Source organism: Lethenteron reissneri, chromosome 27 (assembly GCF_015708825.2).
Source record: "Lethenteron reissneri isolate LAM-NWPU_2019-01 chromosome 27, ASM1570882v1, whole genome shotgun sequence".
Lineage (NCBI taxonomy): Eukaryota > Metazoa > Chordata > Hyperoartia > Petromyzontiformes > Petromyzontidae > Lethenteron > Lethenteron reissneri.
The window spans coordinates 10,422,189-10,440,278 of record NC_083805.1 but is presented as its reverse complement, the minus strand read 5'-3'; the positions used below and the strand labels follow the sequence as shown (position 1 = coordinate 10,440,278).

The following is an 18,090-nucleotide window of genomic DNA, read 5'->3' as shown; positions in this document are numbered from 1 at the left end:
AGGTTTCTGTTTGGTGTTGTTACATATTAACACCTGTTTTATTGCCAGAAAGGGTAAACCCCTATTCTTGCATATGTAACAGGCGACGTTTCGGGCAATGATCCTTCCTCATGGCATATGAATCTACATGAACTAAGAACAATCATCATCATAACAACAACGTGGTGGTGTGGTGGTGGTGCCATTTGAAGAGCTCCATCCATCATTCATCCCTCCCCATTGCCGACCCCGGGCACAGGGAGGGGCCCCGGGGCCCTGATCCGGATAACGAGAAGGGGGGGAGGGGCCCCTCCCACCCCCACCCACTTCCACCCACCCCCACCCACCCCCACCCACCCCCACCCCCGCATTAAATTTCCCAACGCTCATTAGCGGCGCCCGCGGCCTCAAAGCGCGCGCTCCGATTGGTCAAATTGGCGTTACGTCATTCCATCGGACCAATCGGCGCGCGCGTTCGGTAGCCGTTGCCCACCGACACCGCCCCCCTCCCCCGCAAGCCCGTGCGGTGGCCGCAGCTTATCTGGCGTAGCAAATGTGATGGCGAGTTAAATGTTAGAAGGCTCGGCCGCGATAAAAACACCATTAAAAACTGCGCCGCAGCAGCCGCCGCCGTCGCCGCCGCCGCCTAAAGTTTCTCGTCGTCACGGCGTTCATCCTCGTCGGCGGGGATTTAACCGTGTGTGTGTGTGAAGGGGGGAGGAAAAAAAAACCAGTCGCTTCGTTTCGTTCTTCAAGAACCCCCCCCCCCCTCCCCGGAGACCGTGGACCGCGACGTCGCTACCGGTTCGACGTGGGTACGTAGCCCGCGATCGGCGCGCTTCGCCCGGCAGAGCCGCTAGTCGAGCGTCGGGGGTTCGGGCCTAAAACGCCCGATGGCGTGGGCCCTCTTTATCACGGCGCCAGACCTCCCACCCCCCAAAAAACAAAGCCAACACAAAGACGGGACATTTCTTCGGATCGTTTGATCGCCTTTGGTTTGTTTACGCGTCGCATGTGTGAGTATATTCGAGGCGTCGTGGCGATGTTTGATATGTGTATTGGGAAAATGTCCCGTTGTGCGGGGAATGCGATAATGTATTGTGGAGACGATCTTGGTCACGTACAGTAGAGACACGGGGGGAGACGGGATGGTCTTTTGTATTTGAAAATATTACATGGCACGATGCTGCCATGTCAACAAGAATACGTGACCCCCCCCCCTCTCTTCTCTCGTCCATGTCTTCTTGTGCCTTTGTTTGCGATGTGATGTGTTAACAATAATGAAAGGCCCACCCAATTGGTGGCGTTGTTTTGTACATCTCACCTGTTTACAGTGAAAATTTGTACAAATCTGGGCATGTGTTTTTTTTCTTCGTGAACCAGACTGAGACACATTTTGCTGTGCGATATGTCAAACTGACACTTTTTCGCCTTGATAAAATATGAATGCTCGTATGAATAAAAACCTGGCCGCGTGTTGGACCAACGTTATTGTCATATTCATTACTGAGCAGTAGGTTAAGAGTACATGAATGTAATTTGCTTATACGGCTGAACGTGGCCACTATAATAGAGGTCCCTTTTAATTAATAATTGGAGCGATATGACCTGGGAATTGAAACACACGAAGCTGAACATTCTTTAACCAGGACAGGTTTGCAAGTAGGGCACGTGTTGGTCCCGGTGGAGTTATTTGTGAAGCAAGGTTTTACAAATAAAATTGTGTAAAATAACCTGCGCTGCTCGCAAAAAACTGCCTATTTACTGATATGGCATGCGGTGATTGAACAAGCTTGGCCAGTGTCGGCTATTGGTACCGTTTTTCTTTATAAATGTCATTTTTTTCAATCGTGCCGCACACTGGACCGTACGGCCTCCTTCGGTTCAGTCAAACAGGCAGGGGACGTCTTATTGACGGCTGCCCAAATGGCGGTTTTTCTTAAAAGTATACATTTGCTTACTCTTTACTTCACATGCTTATATCGGTTTATCGTACAAATATACACACAACGAAACGATGTATTGATCGGTATATAGTCTATACAGTTAATTTAAAATCTGCGTGAGGCTCAGAATTACTTGGTATGTTGCCCTATGTAAAGTACATCGTTTTGTTTTTGTTATGGGGTGACGTTACAAATCAGGTAGACAGCACAATGACAAGATGTTACGTAAGTGTAGCATGCCAATGATGTGCTTCATCGGAATACTTACCTGACGCGGGGGGAAGTCCCTTAGACATACAAGAAAGAGAAAAAAACTGTAGAAATAATTTTGGCAGGGACTTTTAAAACAAGTTTATTGGTCATAACTGCCATGCTTATCCGTATCTCGTTTTTGACTACATCCGTACCAGTTTTTTTCCCCATGGAATTTTTAGTCGACAATTTGTCCATTTGGCTTTTTCTGGCAGAAAGATATAAATACATGTTAACATTTATTTAGAGCTATAAGCATATACATTGTATATTTAAGCTCTATCAACCTATAGGTTTTGAGCACGGGTGGGTGGGTTATTCGTGCTTTGCAGCCTTTAACTAAATTAAAGTTATCTTGATTTTAAGACTGTCCATCCATTTTATAGCCTATACATATTGAAAGTCAATATTACTACTGTGATTATCAACAGTGTTGTCATTGCTAGAATGTGTTACTCGCCTAAAATCTCAAATGAGGGGTCTGATTGACTTCTATGAAATTAGGAGATGTATCATTTGCTGCAGCAATGTGTGCGATTCCCAAACTTGCCGATTGCTGTACATAATTGAGTTTAAAATGGGTCCATGTGTTAAGTGTTTCCAGTTAGCGAGTAGTGCTGTCATCACTCTGATCATGGGGCCAAGAAAGGCTCATTGGACTTGCTGAAACATGTCTGCGTTTCAGATAACCCCCTGTAAGTGTTAAAATGTGGTTCTTGTCCTGATCATTCTTGGCACCAGTTCAACTCCTGCTTTTATTTAGACCAACTCTGGCTAGATCCCGCCCTTTTCTCGTACCATCCAAACTCTGTTGGACAGTTACGATAGTTATATCCTAGGTTGCTTGTCCAACTTAGCTGTAATGATGAATGCTCTGAGTGGGCCAAAACATGGATGGGTTTAATTCAATGGAAAGGGATATCATGCTGTTGTTGTAATCATATTCTGTCACAAGCTTGATCAGCAAAGTTGCAAGACAATATATGAAGAGCACTGGGGCTTTTCTGACGGTATATTTGCATTTGTTTCTAATTAAATGGTAATATTGAGGAAGTTGAGGATAAAGATTAGCTTGATACTTATACAGTACTTGTTTCTTCATTTCTTTCTTGACAGCTACGTTTTGAATTTACAATCGAGGCAAAAGGGTAGTGCCAAAATAACGTGCCATGCTTTTTGTGTTTAGTTTGTTGTCCTTCCCCCACACCTCTGATTAGCACGGTTGGCTACGTAAGGTTCAAACGAAGTTCAACATTCATACATCATCATATGGAGAACTTGATCCTGGCCTAAGTAGGCATTGTGTTGCAAAGCCATCTTGAACAAAAATAGTGTGCTTAATATCGTACTATGCAACATGCAGAATTTCGTGCATTATTATTTTAAAAGTATAATTTAATAATGGTGCATGAGGAAAAAAAACACCTTAAATGTGTATAACAATATTGTATTATAAAATAACTGATACATTATTCCATTGTATAGATATGCAGGTGTGTTGATGTTGCAAGATGGCCTTGTGAGTCACTTTTAGGGATCATGATTCATCTTAACACCTCTGCAGTAGTCTGCCCAAGTGAGTTGGAGGTTGTTTCATCTCAAGGATCACAGATCACATCCCTGACCCAGTCTTTCGTGCTTAGAAGTGAGTGTAACATTGCAATGGCAGGCTGTCCTTTGGAGGTGACGCCAAGTCATTTCACCCATCCGCTTTTGGACTTTAAAGGTCCCCTGACACTTTGCACAGTGGAACACGGTGTGCTAGTGTGACCAAATTAAGCATCTGCCTTGAGTCGTTATTCTCAGGACTTGCATGCAGCTGTGTATCACTTAATAACACTACCCATTTACGTAAAGATACTTGGTATTAATAAGAGTAATGGCTTCAGGGTTGTTCTTGTCCCACCTCCCCTGACTACCTGCCGCTATCCTCTCCAACGTATGTTGTCCTGAGGCACTTTGCATCGCTAGCTGTTTGTCAAGCATGCCAGGCTGTGTGGTGCCTCACAGAAAGGTCACTGACACGAGTGAGTCCACTCATGGTTCTGTTGTCGTGCAAGGTTTCTGATTGTCCAGTGATATTCTTAGTGCTCACCTGCACCACATGAGTAGAGTTATTGGTGTCTCCTTTGTGAATGAATGTAGCTGTTGGATAGTACCTCTTGACCGTGTTAATACTTACTGGCTCACTTGTGTGCTTACAGATTACTCACTTTTGTCACATGGCAGTGGTGTTGTTCATTGATGTATTTGCTGGGGCAGATTGATTTTAGCCAAGGTAACATGGCTGTCCATTAATAGGTAAGCTTGTCTGACTCTCCTTCAACATGAGAAATTATGTTCATCCATCTAGTACGGATTTGTAACATTGACTTCCCTTTCAAACAAATTTGTCAATGTCAAAAAGGGTACGAGTGTTTTTACCAAGTTATGCCGAATATTAATTCTGAAAGTGTGCCTGTCCACACATGCTGGTTTGAACGTGGCAATTATTAGACCAGATTGTGCATTGCTTCTTGGAATATTCTTGCCAAAATGATGAACAATTTTAGACAATAAGTATTTATATGTAGGAATAGTTTAACCCAAATGTAATGCTTTTACAATTATCCTGTACTTGGTAACAATAAAGTATTTAATGGTACTGCTTTGTAGGCAGAACCATATTAATGATATAATTGCACATTCTTTATTCAACATCATCAGGGCTGTTTAAAAGGTGGTAATTTTGTTTAATTTGATACCTATATCCAGGGAAGTCTAATTAAAGTGCAGATAGCCTGTCCACAAGCAGGGGCCCGTTTTTTTAATGTCATGCATTGAAGCAGAGTAGCTCCATTAAACCATTTATGGCCCCGTTTTACAAGGAGGACCTGTTTTGTTATGACCCTCTGCTTGGTGCGCCAAAACACTCGATTTCTTTTTACCCAGCCTCTCAGAACGTTATCGACACGTTGCACCATTGCTTACACGTGTGTGGTGGCATATCACCTGTTACAATTTGAAGTCGTAGCCTTTCTGTTGTTCTTTCCTGCTGTGTGTTGTTTCGTCTAGCAAAGGAGATGTGAAACATTGCTGGCCCATTGTTAATATAGGCCTGTATGGGGATGAAGCAATATCTACAAAAATACTTGAAAAAATTGAAGCAGTGGAGTGACAATTTGTTTTAACGTTATAATGATGCAATGATAACTGATGTAAAATGTTGAAACATATTTATCAGAATCGGAATCTTTATTTAGACTTTTTCACATGTCCAGAAGAGCCATATATAAACATACCCTATTATGTATGCCTTTACAGCTGTACTAAATCGATGACACATTTTTCAGTATACAGCAATAGTTACATTATCAGCAATGAGAGCACTTAAACTTCTGGGTATTATTTATTGACTAGTTAATTAATACAATCTAATTGTGGAAATAGCTTATGCAAGCACGTGGGAATAAAGCATATCATATTACGCGAATTTAAAAGGGAGATATTTGTTGCTGAGTGCACTACCTAAATAATAATGAATTCCCCAAAAAAAACCTCTTCAATGCTTCCATTGTTTTATGCCGATCCATTCTAATTTAGTAAATAAGTCTTTCCCTCCTTGTGCTGTCCGAGTACAAAGCAACCAATCGCCACCAGCATACCAGAAACAAGAGTACTGTACAGTGTAGGACCACGTGACTGATTGCCGTACGCTAGTAATAAAGAGTGAAGACGCTTCTTACTCAAGTTGGCCAAGCAGACGATATGTCTCCTTAATATATGTTTCCACGTAAAAAATATATATATAAGGTAGTTTTTTCACAAACCCATCAGTCTCACGGCCTTCTAGAAGTGAATAATTTCTGCAGCATTGATTCAATAGAAGCAAACTCAGGACCAGTTTTAACATACCGTCTCCCATCAGGCTTGCTTGACTCGATGCTGGTGAACTACTAGATACTAAAACAAGGGGCGGCGCCCTATTTAAGATATGTGTCCAAGTTCGACCCAAACTGTTTTAATACATAATTCAACAAAATCGTTCGCGTAGTTGTGGAGAATAAAAGAAGACAATGTTTCCTTAATATATGTCCTTTGACATATTTTTTGTATTTTAAACCCCATTGACACCACGGCCAAGTTCGATTGAATCAAAAGGTGCATACATCTATAGCCATCGGTAATGCAGTGTACTGAAGTGCAGCAGCTATTTTATTTTTGTTTGTGGTCGGTTTTTTCTAATCATGTACTTTTATTTTCTCACAGGAGTGCCATACCATCCGTTGGACCCCACAGGCTTACACTACCGGTGTCCATGAATCAACACAGGTAAGCATAAGGGGTCCATGTTTGTCTTTAACCCTTACTTTGCCACCGACGCCACAGGAAGAGAGTGTTTTATTATAGCGAAGTGTGGAAACTGCGGAAACCCAAGATTGTAATCATATCACATTTAACCCAAGCATTGACGTCCGAGTGGGTTGGGTGGTTGTTGAAAATCGTTGTATCCTGCATTTGAACAATTCTATTTTGTTTATTGATTTAGTAATTTATACACTTCATGCTCTGGGTTATGAGAACTGAGTGGTTAATTTGTGCTGTAATTTGGAGATCACGTTCTTAAAAGACGTTTGAACAGCGATGTCATTGTTCCATTCTGACAATACATGTTGGCCCTTGAACCAATGCTCGTGGATAGTTTGTGGTCCTTAAGGTATGCAATTGGATAGGGCCACGTGTCATAATCTCTTCCCAGAAAGATTGAACGTTATTAATTAGTGTTGAATCATTGAGCCCAGCAAGGAAGCTGGGAGTTGTCCACATTTGTGTGTCTGTTTGAGCTGTGTGAGCAGGGAATTGTATACTGGTTTTGGCTTCATTACAGTGCTGGTTTCGTAATTTATGTATCGTAAAAAATCTAATTATTTTGACACATGCCATAGTTGTCAACCACCACCTGGGAAGGACGCTGAATTTTGATGCTCCACACTGCACGAGGTGTAACACTCTGTAACTGACTTAAGCCTCCCAGCATGGTGCAAGAAAGAGGGATTTGGTACCAAAAAAGTATATCTTCCGTGATGCTTTGTCATCATAATTATTTATATTTCTGGGCAGGCAGCTGTTTTTGTAGTTACCAACCTCACATGTAGATAAAGGCCTCGTAAGTGTGACTACAGCCGTAGGCACCGAACGATGCACAATGAGAATATTCCTGAATAATCGGTCTGCCTGATAATTTACGCCGACATTAAATCCCCTGCGGATTGTGATAATTTTGTGAATTTACCATGGCTGCATTTCACGAGATTATGCAATTACTAAATGACTGCATTTTTCTATTCTTCAGTATTTACAAGTGGTGGATGATGTTTAGAAAATTGCAAGGAATTATTCAGTATATGGCTTATTATCTGAAAACGATTTCCTTAATTGTATCATCGCACGACTACTCTCATGCTTAGTTCTGTCCATTACGTTCGAGATGAACAACTGCATTAATTGATAGCGTTGGCATGCACACACTGATAAACGTGCAGCTACACTCCTCACTGTCGTGTATTGTCCTTGTGCTCGTGCTCTGGCAAGACAGTGGTGCAACTTTTATATTTCACTGCAGGGTTCCGTTTTGTGAAATTGGGCAGCCAGAATTGTGCCACACTGTCCCCTTCAGTCACATGAATCTTGGCACACATGACTCACCAAGCACGCAGGAAGCTAGGAGGCACATGACCTCCTGCTTGTTACTTATTGGGTGTACTAAGCAATGGAAGCCACATAAGTGGAATGCAAGCATTTGCCTCACAGGGCCTGATCTCATAACACAGGCAAGTGTTGCGACAGAATTTGTTCTGTTGTGAGGCTTATCACCAAAGGTTGATCTACTGCTTATGTCGACTCTTAAACAAATGTAGATATGCTACTGTGACTAGCCACAGGCAGTACAACATCGTCTCACGAAACAGATTATCGCATAATTAAACGCTAAAATGTGTTATTGTAGACCGAAAGAAAGGCCAAATGTGGAAAAGTGTACATATCTGTTTAAACTTTAACCATAGTTGGGTGGAATGAGGTGTTAATAAAAAAAAATATGATCTATTTGGTGAGACGGGCTGAAATGTAAATATCTACTCTGAATAGAGGGAGCAAAACCTCCTATCACATGGCATAGGAACTAAATTAACACGGGACCATTTGTTGTCAAATCATGTCGTTGCTTTCCTGAAATTCTCGTCATTATCTTTATTTTGATGTAAATAATTTCTCCATCCGTTGGTTGAATCCATAGTGCAATGTTATGAGGGTGCTAAGGGAATTGCAAGATTTTTCTTTATTATTGTGGTTTATAAGAAGGTAGAGGAAAACCCTGTTAGAAAACCAATGCATTTCCACAAACTGGTTATGACTGCCAATAGTTTGTGTGCATGTGCCTTCATATATATGCACATTTGCCTTGAAAATTGTACATCATATTACACATGCGCTATGTGCAGTTTGTGTTACACTGTACTCGTGTCCCCATTGCAAAGGTGATGCATGATCTAAATGGTCTTTAATCTATTTAAAGGAGCCTCTCAAATGAATTTTAGAAACCAACCCAATTCCGAGAATTAAAATTACGTTTCTCAGATTTTAATTACACGTGCTCTTCGGTGACGTATCAACGTGATTTCCTGCTTAAATGAGCATTGAGGCGGTGCTCATTTGTTGTTTACAGCCCTGAGCCATTGGTGGAAATTCCACCATCCTATGGTGGAGACGAGTCTGTCCATAGGACTCCCACCGTTGACTTCCCCACAAACTGGTACTCGTTTTTATTGACCCCGGAGGGATGATGGCCTGAGTCAACCCCCAACCAGGATTTTAACTTGCAACCGTATTGTTGCGAGCAACTCGCAATACTGCTGAGCCGCCTGGCCGGATTGATTAAATATACCTCTTATGTTAAGTGATTTCCAAACTAATTTTTGTTTTACTCCCAAAGAAATGGGTTAAATGCATCAATGTTAATGTGTATAATGGATATGATAGGGTTGCCATCAAGAGGTAACTTATTTACATGTAGACCACTGTGACTTGTCAATTTGCCTGGCCACAAGCGATGATTAATCCACCGGATATACATTTACAAGGAAAACTGGTTGGGTCACTCAGTATTATAATTTGCGGTCTCACGAATTGAATATAATTGTAAACTTACAAATATATCTTGATGTCTGTATTGTTGTTCAGTAAATCAGTGTTGTAAATATGTAAAAAGCTGTAAATACCATGGTTTTATAATGTTATTGCTGTGATACCTTTATGCATTGTACAACAACATACTTAAGTTTAAGCTACCATTGTGATTCATATCCATTGTTAACGCATCGTATCATAAATGCATGTGTTTTATGTAATGTTTGATGAGTATTATGACCATCTTTGTTTAGTTTTGATCTTGAGAATTCACCTGAATTCCAAGAATCAATATACTTTACACCTTTGCTCTCTTCTTAGAAAAAGGTCTTGCACAAGCTGGATGCAGTTTATTACACCCTGCCTTGTCCTTCCAGACAGTTATAAGCTAAGGTACCCTCAATGAGGGCTACCAAAGCAATAAGCAGTGTCATTTAATCTTTTGAGGAATGGAAATTTAGCAGCCCAATCTTAACATGCAAAAATGTATTATTCACGTTGAGGTACAGTGTATTTCAGAGTTATGCACGCACTGAAGCGAAAGCCGTCTTGTTAGTTATTTTGAAGACTTAAAAATATGTCTTCAGACGAAATGCCAGAAGTATATAGAATAGAGATATGAATGTTTCACAGAAGAGCATTCTTCAGCTATCTCCTGGTGTCCTGTATGTGTTTATAAGCAAGCGACTGTTCACATTGTTTTCTTCAAAAATGTAAACTATTTTATATAACATACACATAATCCCTGAATAAATTATAAGTACATGTTAGAATAGAGAGATAGGGGTGGAGCACGGTGGCCCTTTGGTTGTTACACTGGAGCTATAATAAACCTGACCATCTGAGTTTGAGTTCCAGCCACAGATGTCGGTGGACAGTAATATATTAAGCCTTACTGGGCCTCTCTTCGCCAACTTGCACTAACCAATGGAAGGAAGTATGGTCAAACAATTCCCACAATAGTGTGGGGAGGCCGTATTCCAGCAGTGGATTGACACAAGGGCTATCCTGTATATTATAAATTGTTCCAGTTATAATACACGAGAGATTTGTTAAAGTTAATTTCTTATGTGCATGTCACGGCCCTGAACGATTGTGTATCAAATGTATACATATGATGTTTGTACAACAGTGAGTTGCAATCCCATTTCATGGACTAAACTGAGGGGTGAGATGGTCGCGTCAGGCAGGGCATAGTACGCCACAACCTTGAGTACACATCATTAAGCATTCTTGACAGGACATATAATCCAATTTAACCAATAACAATATCTGAACATATTACTCTGGGAGACTTTTTTTTTTATTACAGGTAGCCATAGGCCTGCATTGACCCTGGCCCCATTGCGATATAATTAATTATCACAATTCAGGATTTTTATTTAAATAAAGAATCTGTTCTTTTTTTACATTGTGGTGCATTGTACTTTTTGTAGCAGCAGGTGGCATTGAAATTATTTACACCCAACGTATACGAATTGAAAATAGTCAAGATGCAAATTATTAGCTGGTATCGTGTGTTCATATCAGCATTGGGGAGCTCAAGCAGCTGGGCATGGAGATTGTGACCCCAGCCCTTTGTGCCATGCCAGCCTTAATAACAATTTACCATGTAACAATTCGCCCTCCAGTGATCAGATGAATTGTCACGAATCTGAGTCATGATTTGATTTATGAATTGATTATTTTTCATCTAATTTGCTGTCTGTTTGTATGATTTAATTGCCATATCATTTGCATGTAATTTATTTAAAATATGTTAAAGGATCAATTCTTATAATATGATGCATGTAGCGTGATTAATTATCGCTTCTAATTGAGAAATCGGTGTATTGTCGCAAGCCTATGTAATAGGTACCCTCGAGTAGCACTTATGCTTGGAGTTCATAGAACGAGAGATGGTGGTTATTGGGCTTTTCTTGGCTTGCTTTATAGTCGCGTGCAGCATGTACTAACTTGTTTGTGTTCGCGGGATCCCCACTCCCTCTGCCTGTTTGCAGGATGCCGTCCAATAGTCGGGCGGGAAGCCTTCGAGATCCGGAGGTGGCAGAGCTCTTCTTTAAGGAGGACCCTGAGAAGCTGTTCTGCGACCTCAAGGAGATTGGCCATGGCAGCTTTGGTGCAGTCTACTTTGTGAGTATCTGTGGGAACTAATGAAGGGAGATGGATATGTGGGGGGGGGGGGGACCTGTATGAGATGTTGAGGCATGAGCGATTGCAGGATGTGATGGAAAGTCTCATGGATGGGTACTTTTCTTACCTCATTCTTCATCTTCTCATGAGTAACTTGCACAACAAATCACCTGTTAAGTTTATTTTCTCCACATTAGCAATGTGTGTGTCTTGTAGTATGAAATGTTAGGATTTCTTTCTCACAGCAGATCTGACACTTTAAAGTAACCTGCATGAATACAAACATGATGCAGGTAGTGCCCACATAAGCACTGCATTTTTTTGTTACGAGGGAAGCTACCAGAGCCACATGGTCAGGTTTTAGATTGTTTTGGTGTTTGGGCTGATCTTCACGTAAATTGCAGCGTTATGATGTTGCAACATAATATGAAATAACGGCCATGCATGAATACTATGTGACGGTCATTTTTCTGTTATATATAATCTTTGGTTCTAGATAGTTTGAGTACACTAATTATTAATATTGAACTGCATATCATTGTCAAAACATAGTAATGTGATAGAAAATGTAATTATTGTTATTAGAATTTATTTCGCATGAATGCTCACCAAAAACCCAGTGATGTTTGAGGTGTCTTAGCCAGAAATGTGAGTCATGTTCTGGGATTCGTACAGAGATTTTACGTCCAACAATTTTTCCATTAAAATGTGGTTTTACTTAATACACGACTTGGACACATCTTGCTTTTGCATACGCATTCATACGTATGCATTTCCTGAATGCTTGAAAAACAAAAAAGCCCCCCTGCATGTACACAAACGTGCACATACTTTACAGATGACCCGTAACTTAAGTTGGCTTGAGATCACCTTCAAGCAATCTTGTGGTTATATAATTAAAGCCAGAAATGTGTTTTTATTGTGACTTGCAGGCACGAAACATCCACACCAGTGAGGTTGTGGCTATTAAGAAAATGTCCTACAGTGGAAAACAGTCTAATGAGGTAAGGGAATGTTTTCAGTTTGCTGTATCAGTGTTTTTTTTTGTAATTGGTTTAATAATAAAATTATGCTGGTGTTTCCTAGGGTCAGTAGCAACACACAGCGATTTGAAGTTGCTTTGAATTGTCAAAATAATAAAATATTTCTGTCTGAGCATTGGATGGAAATCTTCACTGATTTTGTTACACGTCCCTCTTGTCGGTTTACTGCATTCTGTTTTTAAATCCTTTATATTAAGTTCGCTTGCTTGCATGCTTGCGTGCTTGCTTGCTTACAACCGTGCAAATCTTTCGGTCGTTTTTTAACCCACTTCCCGTGATCCAATCGAGCTGACATTTTGCACACAGACTCGTTGTGCGAGACAATTAATGTTCGTGAAAATTTTTTTCCAAAATTTTACACTGTTTAGGGAAAACAAATAAAATATTTAATTACCAATTGCTTAATACTGGCAGACAATCATCTGACCCATAGGTGGCAGCCATCTCAAGCCAGAGGACGAGAGGACTCTAGCCGCCACGCATATAAAGGATTTATAGTGAAAAACTTTGTTTTTACGGGTTATACTTATTATTGTGTTCGATGCATTGGTGCTCTTATGAAGAGGAGGCTTCACTATCGCATATCATAATCATACAGTTTACTTAATTCTGATACCATTGCACTGTGTGAAGACCTATTAAAATATTTAAACGAGACTCTAGCTTAAATACAGATGATTGGTAATTAGATGCACTTGACTCTTGTCTTGATCTTAGTCCTCTGCCGTTTAATGCCGCTTTGTCCATAACATCTGCTAATCCACGCGTGGACATGCCATCCCATGACTGACTGTAGAACTTGAGTGAACCTTGCTACGTGTGCTTACAAGCTGTGCCCCATTCCTTTTCTTGTTCCCAGAAATGGCAAGATATCATTAAAGAAGTTAAGTTTTTGACGAAGTTGAAACATCCCAACATCATTGAGTACAAGGGTTGTTACCTCCGTGAGCACACTGCTTGGGTGAGTTCACTCGATAAAAACAAATAAAGATGCATGATTTTCGTTCATTGAACATGTTTTTAAATCATGAAACGGAACCTAATAAATATATTTTAGTAAAAAGCAATATCATCCTAAAATGCAAAGAGTTGATCATTAACATGTTGTACATTCAGGCTGTGGTTGGTGAGCCAGTGGCTGACCTAAGAAGTAGCCTGCTGAACATATATCTGAAATATCAGAATTGTTGCTGGCGAATAATCTTGAGCGGGCAGTGGTGTACTGTGTGGTTCATGTTTTGAGATTGGTAACCGTAGTCTCACTGGTTTAAACGTAATGTTTCTTTTCATGTACAAATTAGCTGCATCTCCTTTATGATATTCTGATGTGCTTCAGTGTATACGATTGTTTGTGGAGTAAATTTGAAACTAGGATGTTCTTCCGTGGGCTCGACAATGAAGTGCATGTTTGGTTCACTGGCCATATCCCAAATTGCGCTCTCTCCACTGTGGCTTGGAATTGAATGAGAGCACTTTTCAGAGCTTACTCGCGATACTAAAATTGCCCAAAAGTAACTTTTTCTTACAGTATAGTGATTTTTCTTAAATCCTAAACGAATTGGAGCCACACTGAGGTATGCAAATGTAAATTCTAATAACATGTACAGTTAAGTGTTCATAATTAAAACTTTAAACAAAGTAAGTGGGCTTCGGCAGGACATGTTCCTGTAATTGATGAATGGCCAATTGGATGTGCAAGTGACGGAATAGTAGCCATAGGAGAGAGCGTTCCTGAATTTGTGCAGTAGTGAGATGATTGCTATGTCACAGGACACTGAGGGGGAAGGCTTTCATCCAGCAGTGAATAGGCAATGGCCTATTATGATGATGTTTCTCATGACTTTTAAGAGGTTATTTTGACTTGTGGTTGTCAAGCAATTTTAATTCATGATTGTTGCATATTAACAAGCTTGTGCTATAATATCTACTCTGTATTTTAGATGATAATGGAGTACTGTCTTGGATCAGCATCTGACCTACTTGAAGGTAAAATTGTGACCATAAACAGTATATCTTTCCAGATAAATGCCAAAGATATACAGGACACAACAAGAGTGAAATACAAAAGGTTGTAGTAGGAGCGGCATTTGAAGCTTCATGAAAAATAAAGTGCGCCAAAGCGCTGCATTATTATATTAGATTGTTTTGGATACCTTCACAATGGAGTCACATTAACAGCAGTTTCAACTTATTAACTGCAAATATTTTATAAACTTTAATGAATCCGTTAGAGCATTAGAGCATTCAAATATTGCTCATTGTTGCTTTAGAAAGTGTGGCATTTGTGTGTTTTCATCTTTTGTGGCCTGGCTGGTCATGATAGTGCCCAGGCTAATGTTGGCTCAAATTGAATCTTATAGCCCAAGAATGATGCAAATGAGGGTTGGGATTCAATATCTTGCCTATGGTAAGGGCATTATTAATGGCCATATGGAGAAAGAGTAGAACTTTTGACCTTGGTCGTTAATGGTGGCTTGGCAAGTCCGGCCTCGTGTCAGCTCATCAAAGGGAGGCGTGAGGCGCTCCTGTCCGCTAGCCTTCGGGGCATCCTTGGGCAGGGTGAACTACCCCATCAGCTTCCCAGGTCAGGGCACGGTGAACCCCCACAGGAGTAGCTCTGGCCAGCTTGTGCTTGTACGAGCCATCTCGCATGGCTCGGCTTGTTCTGTGCCTGTGGACATTGGCTAGCTTTGAGAAAAGTGTTAGGTCAGGTTTTAAGGCAGAATCTGCTGCTGTAATGACAGCAGATGGTAACGCCTGCAACGGTCAAAGTGAAATGCCAAGCAGCAGTCGCCTAACTTGACAGCTTGGGCTTACAGAGAAGGGTTTTGACCTGCGAGGTAAGGGAGGAGCTCCTCACAGAAAACCCACCTCGTGCTCACAGGGAACGGTTTTGACCATTGAGCCAAGGAAAGGAACCTGGCCCAATCCAAGGACGTCAGGCTTGGCCAGCCGGTTTGTAAAATTGTGCTCTTCAAAATTGTGTCATGTAGCCATCTTAATTGCACAAGGCAAAGAAGACTTTAGCCTCGGTCGATCTGGCCTTTAACGGTGCCTGGTGTGATGTTGTTTTTTGATGCTTTGTCATTGAACAGTTTGGGTTTATTTTTTGTGTACAGTGCATAAGAAACCTCTGCAGGAGATTGAAATAGCTGCTATTGCTCATGGAGCTCTCCAGGGTCTGGCTTTCCTACACAACCACACTATGATCCACAGGTAATCTCGTCCCATTTGATTTGCCTTGAACTCACAATACCAATCACCGGCGGCACTTTCATAGCGTTGACGTGATACATATTTTAGGTTAACATTGAATTGCTATAAGAGGTAAGCGAGTGAGCCTCGATTGCATTGGTATGTGGAACTTGCAATAAAATTTGTAACAATGCAGGAAATGTACTATTTGCTACAACTGTTGTAATGAATTGACGTCGCTTAATCATGTGTGATATTCATGCAAAACCTGCACTACAAGCTCGCAGCATCATCCACCACTAACCCATCCATTACATTTTGTGAACATTGTTCTTTGTGGAATGTTTACTAAATACAATTAATGACTAATACAAATTATGCATTCCTTGCACTGCTCATCTCACGATAAACCTTCGTCTAATTAATTAAGGGTAGGCAGTTTTTATTCATTGGGTGTGTGTAGGAATGCATGTGTGCAGGCATGCAGACATGGGTGTGGTATGCGCGTGGTTGTTGTTTTATTTGTGTTTTTAATTGTGTGTGTGCGTGCTTGCATGCGCTCGCATGCGTGTACAGGGATGTTAAGGCGGGAAACATCCTCCTTACAGAACCCGGCCAGGTCAAGTTGGCAGACTTTGGCTCTGCCTCCCTCACTGCACCCGCCAACTCCTTCGTGGGAACGCCTTACTGGTAAACAACGCATAGCTGTAGCCAGTACTCACAAACAACTCCACGATGTATTGGTATCCATGGCTCGTTCAAAATAACACAGCAAGTGTAATTCATGCCTTGTTTCTATTGTAGTTCCAGCCATCTTGAGTGTAACTTAAAATCGAATCACAACAACCTTTGCAGTGTCTGCTTTCACACTGTTTAAAACAGTTATTTACAGTGCTTACATCTTTAATTCTCTCTACATTATTATCTTAAGTCATTTTAGGATTATGAAAAATGTAAAATAATGAAAAACCAAGGTTATATATTTATTAATCATATAACTATTATGATAATTAGCTAGTACTGTCAAATGCAGTGGAAAATCCCAGTACAAAAATGTTTCCTGTAAGGTTGTGAGATTTTGAGATTTTGATTACGCGAGCAAACAGGACGGGCAGGTTGTGATTGTGTCATTACAAGGCAGCATACATTATTGTCATGGCAGCAAAGAGAGCAAGTAGAGGGGGGGGGGGGTGCAACATAGCTCGGCTTATTGAACAACATTTCCAAACTGGCATATTGCATATTGAGTCATAGCTATACAATCAATGTTGCAGTCAAATTCAAAATAGCAGGTCAAGAAGTAGCTGTAATGAAAGGAATATGACCTGCCTTTCTTTGGTTGAGGTGCTTGCTGGCTCGTAAACTGTGCCCAGTCCTATATTTTACGTTTGCCAAGTGTTGGGGGTTACTCACAATATTCCGCTTGAAAGCAAGGAAGTATTTTTTATTCAGTTTTTAGATAGACCATTGAACAGCCATCTGTCTAATTTTAAGTCGTAGTCGAGTAAATACCAATCGGATATCAGGTTCATGTTAGTTTTAGGAGCAAACTAATGATCAATTCAATGGCAGTGTTATTGACATGTGAGTTTGTTACTTGTCAATTTAATTGAAAACCAACTGCAGAAAAATCAAACCAACCACGTTGTTTTTTGCCAAAGTAGTACTCTAAAGCATTTCAGATATTGTTTTAAATGATAGCTGTATATTTTTTGTGACATCAATGCAGCTGGAAAACATTAATTTTCACTTTCAGCAGCGATGTTATCTGGTGTACATACGTTGTGTGTATTTAAAGTTAGCATCTGTTCATCATCTCTAGGACCCTTTTCATCTTTACATCCTTATTTCTTTATAAATTTAAGGTGTTTAATAACATTGTAAATGCAAATAAATTAGTAATGAAAAGAAAAGCAGAGCAACACCAACAAACGTGTTACTTTAATGGACAACATGAAAGCAACACGGTGTGAGAAAATATCATCAGGTGCATGATGGTGTCATATAGCGGTGCACACTTTTATTCAAGCACCTTCAAGGCAAGGGCTGGTGGATCACATAGATTGTGAGACTTTAATATTTTCTGGTTTGCAATGTAGCCAGGAAATGGAAATACAGCGTTTTGAGCCCATCTATGCAACATTGTGTGATGTATGTATGTTGAACTTCTTTAAAAGCATACATAGCCAACCGTGCTAATCTCAGGTGTTGTTCCCTTTTTTCAACGGTTTTACTTAACTTGAAAGCTGTGTCGTGGTCAAATCTTGTAATCAAAAGTTAGTTGACTTTTTGTTGTCCAATCAATTAAAAATGTTGCACACGTACTCAGATCCGGTGGCAATGCATGCCCGTATTAAAATCGGCATCAACTCATCAAT

The 18,090-nt window shown here is 40.5% G+C and overlaps 1 protein-coding gene across 1 annotated transcript in view; it reads left to right on the top strand.

Annotated features, from left to right (window-relative positions):
* Positions 1-513: 513 nt before the first annotated feature.
* Positions 514-18,090, top strand: part of LOC133348551 (serine/threonine-protein kinase TAO1-like) — a 29,815-nt gene continuing 12,238 nt past the window's right edge. Inside the window, 9 exon segments of the mRNA XM_061561426.1 lie at positions 514-794; positions 6,426-6,488; positions 8,881-8,967; positions 11,342-11,474; positions 12,407-12,478; positions 13,377-13,478; positions 14,458-14,503; positions 15,637-15,733; positions 16,289-16,402. Coding sequence (XP_061417410.1) covers positions 6,475-6,488; positions 8,881-8,967; positions 11,342-11,474; positions 12,407-12,478; positions 13,377-13,478; positions 14,458-14,503; positions 15,637-15,733; positions 16,289-16,402 — 665 coding nt within the window. The 5' untranslated portion in view covers positions 514-794; positions 6,426-6,474.